Genomic DNA, 19,431 nt, shown 5'->3' on the forward strand with positions numbered 1-19,431 from the left:
AATTTAGTCAATCAAAACTTGTATGTAATTTAATTTTAAAATGGTAAGGCCTATAATTTTTTTTTTTTTTCATATGACAAGTTTTTATTTGACGGTTTCATGCGAATCTCATCTAAGTATTTTTTTAATAATTTCGCATAACTTTTATGAGTTCAAATTTTTTTGTTTTCTTTTTCTTCTTAATACATTGCTGTTAAATGTTTTGGTCCACATAGTTTTGTTTTCATGTGGGACAGTCGGCAGGAACTAGAACGAGACATGGGGCTGTCGAGTAAGTTTATGTATATCTTGATCATTTTGTTATGTTGCTCAACAAGTCAATTACTCTTCAGATGAAGGCTTGTACCAGAAAACTCATCTCAACATACTGATGAATTAATATATCCAGCTCCAGCTGGTGCCCATTGAGGCAATTGCTTCTTGATGTTCCTGCAGGGAAACGTGGACGTGTCGATTGTGCTGCATCTTTCAAATTGAATGAGGTTTGCCCTTCGCAAATATGGTTGCGTTAAAACAATAGCACTCCTAAATGATCTGTGCAACATTCAATATATAGGAAATGGCCATCTACCCGAAGAAGCTAAGAAAGTGTATGCAGTGATCTGATCAGCGTGTACAGTACAATGATATATGAGGACAATTCAACAGCTGTCGTTCTCCCTTACAAAGCACGGCTGCTTTGTTTTCATCTCCACATTCTCTTATCATTTTCCACATTTCTGACACCCCCCACCACTTTCCTCAATAATAATAGCCCCCCATATATTTTCTCTCCTTCGTGTACTTTAATTTTTTTGTGGAATAGTTTAATGTTTCTTTCGATAAAGATAGATATGTTTATACACCCTCACTCATCAACTCTAGCATCCACACTTCAAACGTGGAACCTATCTGACGTTCGGTTCGGTTCGGTTCGATTCGGCTAAAAATAAAAAATGGCACCCATAAAAGAATCATTGGTTCCGGTCGAGGCCTCATCACTTGTCATGGGATGCTCTTGCATGCTATATTTTTATCAGTCGAGGGTAGAGTTGCAATTTCGCACCCAACAGACATGTTCAAATGTCTGTTGGAATTGAGAAAAAGTAAGGTGGGAAAAAGTGCGGGAGGCCCCATGAAGTTCAACAGCATTTTATTTTACTTTTATGTTCCCTTTTTTCATAATTCTGAGTTCTCTCTTCTCTTCATGAATACAAAATGGATACTTGATGATATTTTATATGCATTTGCTTTGGTTAAAGGCCCACAAGCTGAAAAGATGATGAAACTCATCATAGAAAAGATGAAAAAAAATATGTATGTATGAATGAATTATTGAAATGATATTAGAAACATTACCAGTACCAGCTGGATTATCATCACAGACCTATGACTTTTTAACAATCTTTTTGGGGTTAGTGGTTTCAGTTGTTCACGAAAAAGTCTGAGGTGGAACCTTATCACTATCAGTCTTGGTATTTGTTGCAATAAACAATGGCTGATCTGAAATTAACGCAAATCCTCTCAAATTCATGAAACCATAATTTTCTTTTTTTAAACAAAGTTTCCAAAGAAGTAGATCTTTGTGAACCTGTGATTCTTGCTTCAGTCACTGAATCAACACTATATTTCAGGAAAAGGGGTAAAGTTTTTGGACTGCGTTATTTCCACATTCTACAATGATATAGATAAAGCATTCTGCTTTGGTATTCTGATGGGACATAAGCAAAGTTCATTTACAACCTCTTAAGTGTAACGAGCGAGTAATGTTTCTGCAATATGGCTAAGAAGAACAGCTGGTTCAGTCTAGTAAGGAGATTATTTATTTCAGACCCTGAAAAGGTAGTTGTTTTCACTTGTTATGTTTTCTTTTTCTTTCTTCAAATCAAATCAATGTTCAGTTGCATGGACAAGATAGTGATGTTGTGATTAGCAACAGAAGGAAAAGAGAAAGAGATGCATTTTTGGAAGGCTAAGGATCAAAAGCTTTGCCTCTATTGCGGCAGCGACACCACTGCCGTCGAATGACAGAACAGCTGTGATTGAAGCAGAGGAAGAGCAGAACAAGCATGCTGTATCTGTAGCCATTGCCTCCGCTATAAAAGCTGCCCACGTTGCAGCTGAGGTTGTAAGGCTTACTGGAACGCCTCAATCAACCAATGGATGCGAAAGACAGGTAGAAGAAGACTCATCAATTGAAATTAAATTGGATGTTGCTCAATCACCACATCAATGTGAGAAGGAGATCCGCCAACTTGCAGCCACAAGGATTCAATCTATTTTCCGAGGTTACCTTGTAAGTTTTTTTGTTTAATTTTTGACCTTTTCTTTCAGCATACATTTGCAAATTCACACTCTTTTACGTAATTGTCAATCGTCAGTGCTTCTTACTTAAATCAGTCGATTAAGTTATCGTAAACTACACACTTTGGCAAATTCATGTGGGAGAGTGTTGTAGGCCAGGAAGGCATTGAGGGCGTTGAAGGGCATAGTGAAGCTGCAAGCACTTATCCGGGGCAGGAATGTGAGACGCCAAGCATTCACTACTCTCAAGTGCTTGCAGTCCATTGTGAATATCCAGTCACAGGTGTGCGCGAAGAGATGCCAAAAGGCTGGCAGTTGGCATTATGATGAAAACAAACAGCTGCAAACTTTGAGAGACAAGATAATTAAGGTCAGTATGGGAAAAATCATTAAGTTGATGCACCACTGATGCTGAGCTCTCACTTAGTAGCTTAAGCTTTTGAATGTTCAGATGGACTCGAGCTGCCAAAGGAGGTGGGACGACAGCACTTTGACAAAGCAGGAAGCAGACGCGATGTTTCTTAGCAAGAAAGAAGCTGCTATCAGAAGAGAGAGGATCAAGGAATATGCGTTTAGCCACCGGGTAATTAATTTAAACTTCTTACGCTGGTCCATCTTCGTTTTCTTTTGGGTTTGCATATTGAAAATTACACTGAAGGAAGGGAAATTTGTGTAGAAGTCAGCTGATTCAGAACAGAACAAGGTTAATGGAAGATGGAGATATTGGTTAGAGCAATGGGTTGATACCCAAGTCAGGAAAAGTAAAGAACTTGAAGATTTGGATTCAATTTGGACAACTTCAAATGGAAATCCTAGAGAAGAATATAGGGGGAAAGGACTTAGATTGAAAAATCTGCAGACAAAATACCACATTGACGGATTGGATTCTCCGGTATTATTTTCGAGAAGATCACTTCACAGGAAGCAAAATTCACTTGGAGATGAAAAATCTTTTGCTAGCTCTCCTGTTGTTCCGACTTACATGGCCGCAACAGAATCGGCCAAGGCAAAAGCAAGATCAATGAGCTCACCAAAGATAAGACCTGGAACATTTGATTCTTATTCTGAAAGCTATTCGCCTTGCAAGAAAAAGCTGTCTTTGATGTCTTCGCTTACAAGTGAAGTGCCAAGTTATAGTAACATTGGCAGGCCTAGTGCATATCAGCAAAGGTCTCCAAGCTTGAAGAATGTTCCAGGTCCTATTAAATCAAGCAGGACGGCAAAGGACCTCAGCTTTGATTCAAAATGCTCATTGCTGAACTGGGATCGACAAAGCGCCTTCAGATAGATGATCTTGCATTGTGGTTGATTAATTACTTAAATTTGTTGGCTTGATATTTGGAAGTTTTTGTGTATTGAGGAATAACAATCTGAACGGTTTTAACGGTTGCATAACATGCATTTTACTCCTACATCAAATCATTAACATTTCATTTACATGCAGAGCATTCCAGCATTAAATTTTAAGTCTGCTCAAGAGCAATATCCCAGCTGTTACATTTCATGTTCCCAAGAATCAAATATAAACGACACCTTTTGAATTGTATATTCATGATGTTGCTCCCTCATCAACGTCATGAAGATTTGGCCGCTGAAAAAATGCTATGTTCAGCTGCATGATGCCCATTTGGGCTTCAACAAATAAAATGGGCTCTGAGTCCATGATTTAGCCCAACCCACCTTTTAAAGGGCCTAAATGTAACATCTTTATCCACATGGAGTAGTGATTTTTTAGCCCCTCAACATATGGCACCAGCTCCAACTTTTCAGTTAACCCTATTAAAAATTTTAAACTATTATTTATCTCTCAAGATATCCCACCTAATCCTGAATTTACTCTTATTATAATTTTTATCTTTTTTTCCCAACACCCATTATAAAATCTATTTAAAAAAAATCCATAATCACTATAATCTCTCTCTTTCTTTTTAAAGGTTTTATCCACCACTTTTATAACCATTAAAAAAAAAGATCTAATACTTCTTCATCATCCTCGATTGAGTATTGTAAATTAATTTCTTCTATGATTACAAAAATAAAATAGACAATATTTGGAAAGAGATAATAACTTGAAAAGTTAAAAGAAATTGGGGTTTAAGAAATTGGATAAGCTAAATTATATATTAATAGAAATTATCGTGTGAGTACATTAAATGATTAAAGGTTATTTAATCTTTTAAGTCATTTCATACAAAGATAAATAAATATTAGGATAAAAATTATTAGTAGGGGCTGATGAAATATAATGAGGATCAAATATCACAACTCCATATCAGAATTCTACAATAAATACACTTTAAAGGGTCACAATATCAACTTATGGGAACATATTAACAAGTTCAAGGGAACAAAGACTTAAAAAAAATGAATACAATTTAAGGGATTTTTTTTTTAATCAACCCTAGTTGACCTAGGCTGCCTCTATCCTTGATTTTGAACAAACTGCGGTGTAAATTATGAGGTGAAAATGTCAAATTGCAATAGAGAAGAACTACTAATTACATACAAATCCCCTCATTATCTTCATACTAAAAAATTCCCATTGTAAGTTTTTGTATAGTCTTTGAGAACAATTAATAGATGTCGCTAAAATTCAAATGATGAAAACACTTTATGACATTGACTAGTGGCCACCTTCTTGATTACAACAATAGAGAAGAACTACTAAAATTCAACAGCAGAAAGAAATTTGGGACCAAAAAAGCATTAACTAGTGGGCACTAAATTTTGTATGGTCATTGTGAACTGCCAAGAAGTATCTGTCACACACATTGACACTACAATAAAAATAAGTTTTCAAGCAACTGAGCAAATGCTTTTCAATTGAAGTAAAAGCAAAGCAAAAGTTGGTCATCGGCCACAAGAGCTAGCATGGAGGGTCTAATAAATTCAAATTCAATGACTAAATATTTGATCGTAACCTGATTAATAACATAATTGAGAAAATAACGCAATTGACCTTGTTAAAACAAAGTAATGGGGTTTAAGATTTTAAATTAATGTTCACACTGATATTTTTTTTTTTCTTGAAAGACAAAATGTGTATTCAAACCACCACAGTTGTAATCAAGAAGGTGTTTAATAAGATCTTGGTCATTGGAAATGGACCTAACCAACCAATTATACATAGGCAGCACATGAATTTTCTGAATATTTGTGCTGTGGCCGACAATTATAGCTTACACAACTTAATTTTGACTCGTGTGAGAGAGAAAAAAATTTAATGTTGATGGCGAAGAGATTCTAAAAGAAGCAAATTATAAAATAATCGAATATGTCATTCGTGTTTGATACAATTAATTAGGGATGGCGAAAAAGTCCGATATGATTTTTGGCTCGATTAGCTCGATCCTAATTTTGAGGGTTTTGTCCTAAATTTAAGGGTAAAAAATAGGGCTATGATTTAAAAAATAAAGATCTTATTAAATTAGGGCTAGGGTTAGGGCTTTATATAAACCGACCCGACCCGACCCGACCCTGACCCTAATTTAGTAACAATTTTATATACTTAAATTGTTTTCAAACTTTTTTTTTATAGGTAAAATTCTTGAAAGTGAAATTTTTACCGGAAAAGAATTTGTGGATGAAGAAGAATGTGGCCAGCAAATTTTGGAGTATTTTTTTTTTTAATGTTGGGTTATGAATTGTAGCTTTTATTAAACCAATGAACTCATTGTTTAAATTGTGGACTTATGGTATTGAGTTGTGTGTTTTTATTTTATTTGTTAAATTGATGAACTCTTTGGTTAGATTGTGGAATTAAATTTTGTGTTAATTGATGAACTTTTTATTTATATTTGGTTATTTATATAATTTATGGTTAAGATGTTGAGTAGAGCAATTTTTATATTTATGTTACCTTAAATAAGTTTCAATTTTTTTTAAATTTTAACATATTAGGGAATTTAAATTTAAATTATTTAAATATAAAAAAAATTGGTAGGGCTCACACTTTTTCAGAGCCCGACCCTGACCCTTTTAGAGTCGGGTCAGGCCCGACCCGAAGGTGAAACAATAAGACTTTTTGTAGAGTTAGGGCTCTTTAGTTGTGTTATAGGGTCGGGCTCAAGCTTGGCCTGACCCGACCCTGACCCGATAAATTACCAACCCTACAATTAATCCTTGAGATAACATATCCAACTCTAGATGTTTGTTCATACTTCAACGTTTTAAGGCAATCGTCAATTTCAAACTTGTAAGACACTAAGGTGACGTTTGTTTTTTAACTTAATGACTTAAAGTGACTTAACTTAATTAATTAAGTTAATTAGAGTTGTTTGTTTTTATAACTTAATAAGACTTCTTAGATAATTTTACTTAATAAAATAAGCTAATTTTTTTAGTTTTTTACTTAATGGAGAAATCTGAATTAAGTCAATTACTTGCTAATGTAAAAAATATCAATGTTTTATAATTTATTTTTTATGTCTATCCCAAAACTCACCCATAGATATTTACTCCACATAAAAAAATATCTGTTTTTTCTTTCTTATATTATATACGATAAAATTTGAAATTTATGGTATTTTATATATTAAAATTCTAAAATAATTATGTATTCACTTGAATATAATTTTATTTATAAATGTTAAAATATTGTGGTATTTAATATATTATTTATTTGACATTCAAATTTAATAAGGATACAAATGTAAAAGTACATATTTTCAGCTTTTTAAGTTGAAAAAAACAAACAACTTAATATTTATTTTTCGAGATTCAGACAAAAAAATAAACATATTATTCAGATTCAGACATTCAAACCTATTCAAAATTCAGACTAATTCAGGTATACTTAGATTTCAGATAAAAAAAACAAACGCCACCTAAGACTCCTCCTTTTAATTCTATTAAATTTAGAAAACGACCCTTCTTATATATATAATTAAGACTTGGATTATGGCGACATTCAAAGTTTGAGAGGGACATGTGGTAGTGCTAGTGTTGAATTGGGCCCTTATAGTTTTAGTGTGTTTTAGAGTCAAGACGATTTTGATTGCTTCGATTTAGTTTATACTACAATTTTTTATGGCAATGGCTCAAATGAATCCAACCAAGCAAATTGGCTAAAACCCTAATTTTACATCATGCACGATCTCCCAGGGCATGTCAGCACTATTTGTACATAAATAAAATCCGAAATTTTGAAAAGACTCAAATAGTCCTTTTTGATTTTTTAGCTTGCTATAAAAGACGAGCATTATTATTGTTTTTTTTTTTTTCATCTTTTTGGCATTTCGTTACTTATTCTTTCGTGCAAATTAAAAATATTGATCTTATTTGTTTATCTATCGAAGAGTCAATTAGCTACAACATGTGGTGAAGATCAATCATAACCCTAGAGACTGAGTAAAGAAAATGTGCTGGTGATGGGCATATGGGATGAAAAAGGAAGCTGTATATATGCTTACCAGCATGAGCATATTTCTATTGTGCTTATTTATATTTCAGGATAAAATAATAATTAATTCCACATGCATTTGGTGGCTTACAAGTTGTGGAAAAATTGTCATTATTTTGAAAGCTATGGTATATTGAAACCACCAGAGGTCCTTCTCAGAAAAGAAAAAAAAAAAAGTATATTCAAGAGGTCGCGATTGATAATCTTGAATTCCCAACATTTTTCATTGGAGTTAGACCTAACAAGCAAACGTAACTGGGAAGCACGAACATATGTGTACATGGACCCAAAAAAAACTTATGCGTGTTAAATTTGACTGGGATTGTTCAAAAGTGCACCCGTACCCAGATATTGGTGGGAGTTTAAGACAAAGCTTGAAATTGAGGCTAACTTGTAGTAAATGAAATATATTCAAAGGTTGAAACGTTTCTAGTTTTGAAAAATTAGGACCATGTCGCTATTCTTTCCGAACTGTACGGCGTGCATGATTCATAACACTCAAGCTTAAAATGATTACTAGAGTAATGGCTAGCTCAACGTCCGAGTCAATGCAACGACATCTAAATGATCGAAAAATTCATGATCAACATCCAACGTTTATTACTTCATGTTAAATAAGTAATTACTCAGTCTAATAAAAGCTTAATTAAGCTAATGGCGAAAGATATGAGACATTCTAACGCAACTGAGAATCGTTGGCGTTTAATACTGAATACCATTCGACACCTCTTGTCATGACTCATGAGAGGGACTTTACATGAAGCTGCATGCATTATTGTAATAACTTTACATTAATAATAGCTATTGATAGTAGACAATCAACGGTAGCAAACAGAAGAAGAAAAGTTGTTGTTGTTGTTGTAATTATTATCACCACATGCATGGGTGATGGCCGATGGGGATATGAAGAAGAAGCATCATTTATGGATCGCCTTTTTTTTTTTGTTTTTTGGTTCTTTATTTTTATTTCCTACTTGAAGATTCCACATACTTTTAATTGAATGTGGCTAGCTTATCATCATTAGTTTCTTTTTCTTTGATCTTTTTCTCTTTCATTTTATCGAGCCAATCAATCCTTTCGATGATTTTTATAAACCTTCAATCTTCTAGAGGCAATGTTTTAAATGCCACTTTAGAAATCAATAATTATTATCGTCTCACGATTTCAAATGTATATTCGACTTAAAGGGTGTGCATAATTTTAAAGTTATTTTTTTAGAGATTAAAGTAAGATTAAATTCTATTAACCCTTAAGCTTAATTAAATTTTTAGGTCAAATAGTTACTCAACATAATATTATAATATATTTACTTAAAAAGTCTTTGTGGGGGGAGATGGACTTCGCACAAAGTAGTAACTCAATTCACAAGTCAGATTTTAATGGTATCTCAACTCTTTTAGGCTAGGAATGCTAATCGGTACCATCTGTTTCGGGGTTTGCTATTACTAAATCCACACCAGTAAAAAGTTAAAATTACCAAACTTGCTCACAATTTGCAGCAAGTTTTATTTTAAATTAAAAAAAAAAACTTTGTTGCTATAATTTTAATAATTACTAGATCCACTTGTAACCCATAGTAGATTTTTTACGGAATTTTCATTTAAAATCACAAATATCAATTTTTTCTTTAATAATACATAAAACCCTAAATTATATAATCCAAATTCTAAATTTTTAGCAATAGCATAAAAAATCCACATATAATACTCAATTCTAGCTTTTATAAATGTAAATAAGAAATTAAAATTTCGACATTAAAACAAATTCACAAAATATATTAATCTAACACAAAATATTTCTATTGTAGGCAAATCACCATCACTAATATCAATGCCTTACTCCATCTTTTAATCAGTATACAAGTATTGTCAACAGTATAAAAAAAATATGTTTTGTACAACTACCGCTACAATTAATTAAATAAATAAAAACCCAACTTTAGTAAGTAATCATTAGGTTCAAATTATTAAAACAAAATAAAACAACTCAATAAAATTAAAATAAAATATCAATAATATTAAGCTTAAAAATTATAAAATTTATACTTATTAAAAGCTCATTGTGTGTGTATATGAGTGTGTGTGTGTGTGTGTGCGCGCGCGCACGCACACGCATAGGTTAGGTTTAAGAATTAGGAACTTTACCTTACATGTATTTATGATTAATTTTTTAATGTAATTTTTACTATTAAAATAAAAAAATACAAATAATTAAAATAAAGAATGGGGGGTTGGTAGACGCCTGCGTGGTGGATTTTTTCTCAATACCAAACCCACATGTAGCCCATAGTAGATTTAATTTTAAAATACTAAACTGGACTGCAACCCGCAAAATTACCCGCAATAAATAGGTTTCTAACAATAAGTTTGGATGAATTGCTGATACGTGGGTAATTTTACCATCCTTACTTTTAGGTCAAGTCAATTTTTTGTCACTCAATATATGGTGCTAAAACTAACATTCAATATATAGCAACTGACTATTTAAAATTGCCAAATCTACGTCTAATAATTTTATGCGTTCTTCTTAGTAATAATTTCGATGACACAATCTTTTTAGGATACACATATTATCTTAGCTTGAAATGTACTCTTTATTAGTACCATAAAAAATTTCAAAAATAGTTTCTTCGCACCTTAAGTTGTTATCACTCAAATAATTAAACTAATTTTAGGTCAGCTAATATAACTTACTAGCCGCCTCAAGAACATTGAAAGTTTAAAAAATTAAAAAATTAAAACTTTGTCATCTCTTGAAACTTTTGATGCCGAAAGTAATTTTTTAATATTAATGTCACTCGACATTTGTTGCATCTTTAATTGTGACAAATAAAGTTTATTTGAGATAAGTTAGTACAAATTAACTTAAAGGAGATCGGCAAGTACTATATCTTGAACTTGATCGGTTGAAGTTTACGTAGCCTTCAACACCATTATGAGATTCGGGCAAAAGCTAAAGCATTCATTAGATTATAAAATTCACACTTTCAAGGAGAGGATTTAACACTTTGCAAACAAAAGCCTAGCCTGGCGGAATATACAATAGAATATTGCTAATTAGTGGGGATGGGGTGGCTGGCTACCTAATTAATTAAAATGATTGAACAGTAATATTGGATTGACTTAAAAGCTTTATTATACATGATGTACATGAGGACACATGAAAGGTGACAAAAGTAATTGATGAATGATAATAAAATTTAACACTGACATTACAATTAGGGCAGGGGTCCATGCACCCGGAATTTACCGACCATTGCTTGAAATTAATTTTCCTCATTGACACAAGGTCTATCCAACCAATATCACTTATAGTTATGATTTTGTAGAACCTTAGAGCTTATATATATATATAAGTACTTGGCGATGGGATTTCTTTTTTCAAAAGAAAAAAATAAATTAATTAACTATCAATTGAAAGCATTGCTAAAGCTAATTCTTAGCATGATATTGGGGAATCTCATTGCTTTTTTTTTTTTTTTTTTTAATTTCTTTATCTCATTGCTTATTTTAATCATCACTCGTTCACAGATCATGGGACACAATCGAAAGGGGGAATATGACAAAAGAAAAGAAATTACAAAAAGGAAAGAAAAAGCGAACTCTAATAAATAATGTTACCATATGTAAATTATTGCTGGAGAACACAAAGCTATCTAGTTAAGTAAGAAAGTTGGCCTATTTATATAAACACACACACACACACACACTGACACTATCAGTATATATACAGTTCATCTTCTCACTTGGACACCTCAAAAGTGTCGCAAGGAAACACTTTTTCTTTACTTTCAAGATAAAATTATTCAATAGAGTAATAAAAAACCCGTCATGAAATAGAAACAAATATTATCACGCAGTAGTTTCCGTATCTATCGATCACTCATAAAGTTTAATTCAAAGTCAAGACACCATTCACAATTGATTTCTTCATCCATGGGTTTCTTTTGTTTACCTTGTATTGCTTTCTTCATCGATAAGTTTGCCAGGAGGAGAATCTATATCCATATCTATATCTATTCTGCCATCCAAGGATTTTCCATCCAGTTATGTATTGAACAAACACACACATCGCATTCACATTAGAATCACCCAATTCACCGGCGAAGATATTAAAAAAGAAAAAATCCTAAAAAACACATGCCATTATCTAATTAGATGCGTGGGCCTATATGTATCATATTAGATATTTCTCTTCAGTCCTCATGTCCTTGCAATTGTTATTGCATTCACCATTCAATGAACTCTCTTACTCTCTTAAAGGTCTAATGACAAGATAATTTGTAAATCAATTCTAATATATAAGAATCTTAACGAGACTGAGTTGATATTTTTTGTTTTGTTCTTGGTCAGCAACGACATTTTGACCTCACGATTTTGATCATTTGGCTGATCACGACAAAACATGATAATATTAAGAGATTCTAATTATAACTTTAAATTTTAACCTCATGGACGTGGCCAGCAAGAGACAAAGAGACAGTGATTAGAGTAGCATAAAAGTAGGAATGGATAGGGGACACGATAATTATGATTATTTTACATAATCTCGTGGTTTTTATGATCCTAAATCAAAGTTGTACCCTACCAACCCTCTAACCCACATTCTTTGTTCTTAAAATTTGACATTTTGACGAGACCATTGTGACCCCTCAACGTGGCATTCTTAGCCCATCAACTTTGCCCCCACTTGCCTTGTTCCCATTGGTCAGTACTCAATCTCAATCTAGCCAATGGAATGCTCGTGATAGGGCTGACATGGAGTTCGACGTGTCATTCTGTGGATAAAATGATACCAACACAAGCGTGATGATTGTGGAATGTGCTGATGATCAGTAATTGCTTGCCACCCTCAAGTCCCAAGCCGCCCTTTCAATCCCTTGAACGACAAAATGTATGAAGATCGAAGATTAATCGACAAATGTATGAAGATCGAAGATTAATTACAGTAATTTTGACAAGTAAAGTGATTTTTTTCGACCCAAACAAATTTCGCAGCATCGGACGACGGACAGGAAGGCCCCACGCTAAAGGATTCCACCATGTGTGGCTATGTTCAACGGGCATGCCTACAAAATTATTGCCGAATGTTGCTAAATCTGATTTGATTTCTTTATTAGTGGTCGGTCTCCTTCCAGAAAGCAAAAACAATCGGGATTAGGTTTTTAACCACAAAAGAAATAATTATGTTACGATTAAGTTCAACACATTCACACCATCCCACTATAATTACAGGCATTTAGTGCAAAATATAAGTAAAACCTGTGGTGCAACTGTGGTATTGTGTCATAATTGCATCCAGTCGTTGGATACCAGTAGACTCCACCAATCCAAATGCATCTAACGGCTAGATGCAACTGTGACACGGTACCACAGTTGCACCGTAGCTTGATCCCAAAATGTATCCAAAATTATGAGCATATTTTAAACTTTACAAATCACCACACCACGGAGACTTATCGTTATCAAGGGTAATTTTTATGCAGAGATAGGAAGAGATTTTGACAAGAGTAAGCCTAAATTATTGTGATGTCATTTTCACTCATTTAAGTTATGCTTTGGAAGAATCCAAGTTTCTTTTTACTTTAATAAATATGAAACATTGTCGTGTACATGCATGTTTGCATGCTCGCGCGGGCAACCCTGAAAGTAGTCCTCTGCAACCTCGGTTTATAGACAAATGGGGGCACTCGTAGGATATCAAATATTCAAGGGACTCAATTTCATCTTCCAACCACACTCAAAAAAGATAATAGAAAATCTGAACAGAAGAAAGTAAAAGAAAAAGAAAACAAGAAACATAGTGCAGGCTTGCAGGAGGTGACTAAATTTATTAGAAAGTTATGATGAGATGCTTTCCTCTGGAGCTGCAAATCCCCTGCTAAATATGCATTTGCAACTTGTTAGAAAAAGTTGTAAAAAGCAATTATTACAATGAACAATTTAAATGAAGTTGAACCATAAGCAAACTATAGAATCACACTGACTTGTCCAGTTGCTGGGAACTGAGGCTTCAAAACAATAACAGTAGATTGGGAAAAAAAAAAAAACGAGCAGTCTTTCAGTGCTTCCACCGAGCTGTCATCCCCATGTTCTCTCTTCAAATTCCTTAGCTTTTTCAGACTCGCCCAAGGAGGTCCTTGCACAACCAATCGTAGCCCTTCCCCACAAAGCACACATACATATAAATTTCACTGGTTCCATGGACCCTTAGATACCCCACCCTGCCATTTTTTTTGTTTTTTTTCTCACTCAAATGAATCAATGGCTGGCCCATTAGTCACTCTCATCCGATCTGAAAGTAGATACGCGATGTTAGTATTAAGACAACAATGGATACAAGGATAACACACTGCATCGGACACAGGTATGGGTATACCTGTCATCAGAGGCAGAGAAATACTAATTCCAGGCAAAGCCATTGCTTTTTACTATAAATGGGAAAAGTATCCTTAACATGGTTGATGAGAAAATTTAGAGAATTTTTGTCTTTAGCGGAAAAAGGCGGGTTTGTGGTTGCAACTGTTGGAAAAAGTGTAAAGATTTGTGTAATCTTTCTTGCTTGTGACTTCCCATTCAACTTGGCATATAGGTTATGCTTCTGTTATAAACGAAGAGCCCAAAAAGGAGAATGAAAAGAAAAATCCTAAAACTCTTCCACCCAAGTAGGCAGTCTTCATACGGGTTCTCACAGCTGAAAATAGGTTGACTCAGCCACCCAAACCTTTCCCTTTAAATTTGCTCCAAAACCCTTCATTTCCTTGGCTTCTACACCTATCTGGCTTCTTTTCTCAAAGAAACTGGAATTGCAAGACTAAACACCTTCAACCTCTAGCTTCTCCCATCTCTTCCGACAAATTAATGAGATACACAGCTGCTAGCTTCCTCAGACAAAACAACATGCTTTTCATAAGAAGCTTCATGGTCTTGTTCCTGTGCTGCATAACTGTTAAAATAAACCTATGTTTTTCCGGCATACCTTATTCTTTAAAAACACTCACCCTTGATGGACATTTGAACTTTGATGAAGTTCATAATGCAGCCAGAGATTTTGGCAACAGGTATCAGCTCCTCCCATCAGCAGTACTTCATCCAAACTCAGTTTCTGACATTGCCACAACTGTAAAGCATATTTGGGAGATGGGCTCTCATTCAGAGCTGACAGTTGCAGCTAGAGGGCATGGCCATTCACTCCAGGGCCAGGCACAGGCACATCAAGGTGTTGTCATCAACATGGAATCTCTCCAAGGCCCAAAAATGCAGGTTTACGCTGAAAATTCTTTCTATGTGGACGTCTCTGGGGGTGAATTGTGGATAAATATCCTGCATGAAAGTGTGAAATATGGATTAGCACCAAAATCTTGGACGGACTACCTTCATTTAACTGTGGGTGGTACTTTGTCAAATGCAGGGATTAGTGGGCAGGCCTTTCAGCATGGGCCTCAGATAAGTAATGTCCATCAGCTGGAGGTTGTTACAGGTATGTCAAAGCATTATCAAGAAAAGAAAAATATATATATATATATATATATAACCAACCAGGCCTGGATCAAGTGAGTAATCACAACGAATGAGAAATGGTAAATAATACTAAAGATTAGCTGATTTATTTATTTATTTGTAACTGAAACTAAGGATGCCAACTTTACTCAGTGAATTTTGTCTTTGTAGAAGTTTAATTTCCATGAAAAATAAAAATCATGTGCATACTGTCAAGGTCTTACTGAAAAATGGACTAAAACTGAGTGCAGGAAAAGGAGAGATAATAAATTGTTCCGAGAAGCAGAATAGTGAGCTCTTTCACAGTGTTCTCGGAGGACTAGGTCAATTTGGCATCATAACCCGAGCAAGGATATCACTAGAACCAGCACCGGATATGGTAAAAGCAATTTATCATCATGGCTAAGGACTTATCGAGTAGTAAGATCTCCGGTTCTGTATAAAATTCCAATTCTTGTAACCCAATTCTCCATATTGAGCAGGTGAAATGGATCAGAGTACTATACTCTGATTTTGTTACATTTGCCAGAGACCAGGAGTATTTGATATCTGCAGAAAAAACATTTGATTATATAGAAGGATTTGTGATAGTAAACAGGACTGGTCTCCTAAATAATTGGAGATCATCCTTCGACCCACAAGACCCAGTACAAGCCAGCCAGTTCAAGTCAGGTGGACAAACTCTCTTCTGCCTAGAATTAGCCAAATACATCAACAAGGATGAGAAGGATTTAGTAAATCAGGTGAGGGGTGATGGCCCACAATTGGCAGATTTGTCCACTTAAATAATTAATTCTTAAATCGTCAATGTGTATACACACAAAATAATAACAGACAAATAAAAAACAGGATACTCATTAATATGTTTGTTTAACCCATGCAGGAAGTTGAATCCTCATTGTCTGTACTAAACTACATCCCATCAACACTTTTCCTATCAGAAGTTTCATATATTGAATTCTTAGACAGGGTTCATGTGTCAGAGGTCAAGCTACAGTCAAAGGGCTTGTGGGAAGTTCCTCATCCATGGCTCAATCTTTTTATCCCCCAAAGCAAAATACATGATTTTGCTAAGGAAGTCTTTGGCAACATCCTTGCAGAGACAAGCAATGGGCCCATCCTCATCTACCCACTCAACAAATCAAAGTAATAGTTCATAAGAAAATTGACATTAGCCACAGTAAATTCTCAAAGTGTTTGTTGACTGATCAATATATCAATTCTGATTTCAGGTGGGACAACAGAACATCTGTTGTTATTCCAGAAGAAGATGTTTTCTATCTAGTAGCATTCCTTTCATCTGCAGTTCCATCTTCCAAAGGAACTGATGGCCTAGAACACATCTTAACTCAGAACAAAAGAATTCTAGAATACTGTGAAACAGCACATCTTGGAGTGAAGCAATATCTGCCCCACTACACTACGCAGGAACAGTGGAGATCCCACTTTGGCCCACAATGGGAAGTCTTTGTCCAGAGAAAATCTACTTATGACCCTTTGGCAATACTTGCTCCTGGCCAAAGAATATTTCAAAAGGCCATGCCTTTCTCATGATACAGGCCCATATTTGATTATTATTATTATTATTGAGAAAAAAAATTGTAACAATGTTACAACTTGCAGGGAAGACGCCTTAGCTACAAATACTGTAAACTGGAAACTATAACAGTTCCATGCCTTCTCGAAAATTGTAAGTGTAAGGAGAAGGCTCAAGGAATAGCCAGTCTTTTTGTTTAGGAAATAGGTTAAATATTTTGGATAAGAATTATTAAGTAGACTTATAGAAGGCAGTGAAAAAAGCAGCCCTAGAAAGGACGTGTTATTGATTTTGTGTACAAAGACTGGTGGTTCCCTCTGAGAAATCCAATATCTCAGGACAATATGTAGAATCGTTTCCTGTACAGGGTTATTATAATCCTACAATTAATGTACAGATGCCTTATATTACATTATCACATGAACGAGCTGAAGCAAGAAATCGGACGGTAGAAGAAACAAGGAACATAAAAACTCTCAATTGAATAAATAAAAATTACAAGAAAGATTAACCATGGGCCTTACCTCATCACTCAGACAGATATTAAGCCACTCTCTACCAGTGTCCAACTTGTTGCCAAATAATCCATGCCTTAACAACATGATACTGTACTGCCAAGATTTTAAAAAATAGTGTGCATATTATTTTAGTTCTATCTTTTGGTGAAACAGAGTCATTTCAAAGTGCACCAAATTGCAGAAAACTCCCCACTTACCACTCCCAAGTAACCATACCATAGAGAGAAAAAAAAATAATGACGCATTCATCCTGCTCATGCTACATAGTTCTGAGGTACAACTTGTGCAGCAATTCAAGCTATAATCCTATCAAAAGCAATTATTCTAGAGTTGTGCATTGTCAGACCCCTATATTTTCCCATTATTTCTTCAGTTTTATCATATCAAACAAATGGCAAAACTTCCTATGGAGAGCAACATGCTCAACACGAGCAAGGAGAAGAAATTAAATAAAACATATAATCTGGAATAATATCTTTCAGTAGGATAGAAAAAAAAAGACAAGCAGAAAGTAAGGGTGGTTTGCCAGATTGTTAAAAACACTTTCAGCAGCATTAATTTTTTAAGAGAACGAAAATTTTCAGCCTAGAATTGTAGAAATTTATGTACAAGAAAGGAAAATGGAAATTCATACAGGCGAATTCTGACATTGTGAACACCAGACCTAGGATCTCTCACTGAAATCCAACTTATCAGCTCTTGGTTCTTAAAAGGATATATGCATTTTTACCAAATTGGTATATAACTTCCATGATGCTTTTATCCTTTCTTGTTGAGCAACCATTATCAGGGTAACAAATCATTCCTGAATTTTTTTTAACTTTACATGCATCCAACATCAGCATTCAGCACAAAGGAAAAATATCTAACACGAGAAGCAATGTCAAAAAAGACTTTGGTATTTAGGAAACTCTGGCATCTTTCTGTCAGAACTGTTGGGTTAATGCCAATCAATAGCTCACAGTTTAGTCACTGTACAATATGATTTCAACTGAAAAGTCAAGTAGCCACACTGGAGCTTCACTTTATCTTGTTTCAACAGTAGTCTTCTGATGTTTACTAATGGCTTGAATGGTTCCAAAAAATAGAGCCAGGTCCTGGTTTAAAGCGTCTAATAATCATGGAGGTGGCTTTTCTCAAACAGAGGCATGGCAGTTGATTTATCATTATTCATCGTATTCGTGGATTTATATTATATTTAATTAATAGCAAAAACATCCCAAGAAGATTAAACTAATGGTCTTTAATATGTAAGATGTAATAATCTATCTGAATGAAAATTGCAGGTCCAAATTGCTTTTCCTTTTGTTGCTTTTCTGATGGCAAATAGCAGACCCAGTTAGAAAATCAGACACCATCTAATAGTCTCATTTACTGTCAAATGCACTTCAACTCAAAGTTTCAAACATTTCACCAGTGCCAGATTGACTAGCATATCTTCAACAGTATGTGAATTATCAATCACTCACAATGAGAATCTAAAAAGTAAATCCAATCTAGCTTTTACAACTTTTATCAGAACCCGAGAATACTTTCAACTAGCAAAGATTGCCCCATGAAAGACATAACACCATCCAGTAGTCTATGGAATGTCAGAAGCAGCTAGAGTACTCATACCAACTTATAGTAGTGCGAGTTCCAATGATTATCATATGATATTTTAGCAGTAAATTAAGAATAAAGTTTTATTTTTCCATGCATGCAGGAGTAACTACATTGAATTTTGATAAGGTACACAGAGCACATAAGAAACTCCATGTTGGCTACAACAATTCTAGCTCTAACAATGATATGCCTTGAGACTTCACTCATCTGCTTGAAACTGAAATGTTAAGTACAGTGGTAAAAACTATGCTTTCATACAGTGAATTTTCATATTCCATGCAAGATGGAATCACTTTGATGAATGGATGCAGTTAAAGAAATTTGATATATACTTTTAAAAAGTTATTCATACAGCATATTATCACAGCCCATGAAACATGTGCTATTTTATTAACTATTAATCTGTTGAGTAGCTGCAGTTTTGAAAAACATTTATTGGGTTGAAATAATAAATAACTGATCAAGACATTGTTTCAGAGTAAGGATGTGTCTTCTGAAAAGTCAAACATTTCATACTCCAGTTCTCATTTTTTAATGTTTTGAAACTCATAATCTGGTAGCCATACTTCACAAAGCTTAGGAACATT

The 19,431-nt window shown here is 34.3% G+C and overlaps 2 protein-coding genes across 4 annotated transcripts; both read left to right on the forward strand.

Annotated features, from left to right (window-relative positions):
• Positions 1-1,251: 1,251 nt before the first annotated feature.
• Positions 1,252-3,762, forward strand: LOC102616118 (protein IQ-DOMAIN 11). Of its 3 annotated transcripts, none has more exons than XM_052439197.1 (5): positions 1,252-1,821; positions 1,913-2,275; positions 2,438-2,653; positions 2,735-2,866; positions 2,960-3,762. In XM_052439197.1, the coding sequence occupies exons 1-5, from the start codon at positions 1,759-1,761 to the stop codon at positions 3,569-3,571; spliced, it is 1,386 nt and encodes a 461-aa protein (XP_052295157.1). In that variant the 5' UTR covers positions 1,252-1,758; the 3' UTR covers positions 3,572-3,762. The 3 variants fall into 3 exon arrangements, with proteins under 3 accessions (XP_052295157.1, XP_006482964.1, XP_006482963.1); XM_006482901.4 differs by having other exon boundaries at positions 1,253-1,821; positions 1,922-2,275; XM_006482900.4 differs by having other exon boundaries at positions 1,255-1,821; positions 1,919-2,275; positions 2,960-3,760.
• A 10,783-nt stretch (positions 3,763-14,545) lies between these two features.
• Positions 14,546-17,139, forward strand: LOC102615244 (cytokinin dehydrogenase 6). The gene is made up of 5 exons (XM_006482897.4): positions 14,546-15,164; positions 15,436-15,563; positions 15,667-15,927; positions 16,068-16,330; positions 16,417-17,139. Exons 1-5 carry the CDS (start codon positions 14,546-14,548, stop codon positions 16,736-16,738), a joined length of 1,593 nt encoding a protein of 530 aa, XP_006482960.1. The 3' UTR covers positions 16,739-17,139.
• The last annotated feature ends 2,292 nt before the right edge of the window (positions 17,140-19,431 follow it).

This window comes from Citrus sinensis, chromosome 4, assembly GCF_022201045.2.
Source record: "Citrus sinensis cultivar Valencia sweet orange chromosome 4, DVS_A1.0, whole genome shotgun sequence".
In the NCBI taxonomy this organism is placed as follows: Eukaryota; Viridiplantae; Streptophyta; class Magnoliopsida; order Sapindales; family Rutaceae; genus Citrus; species Citrus sinensis.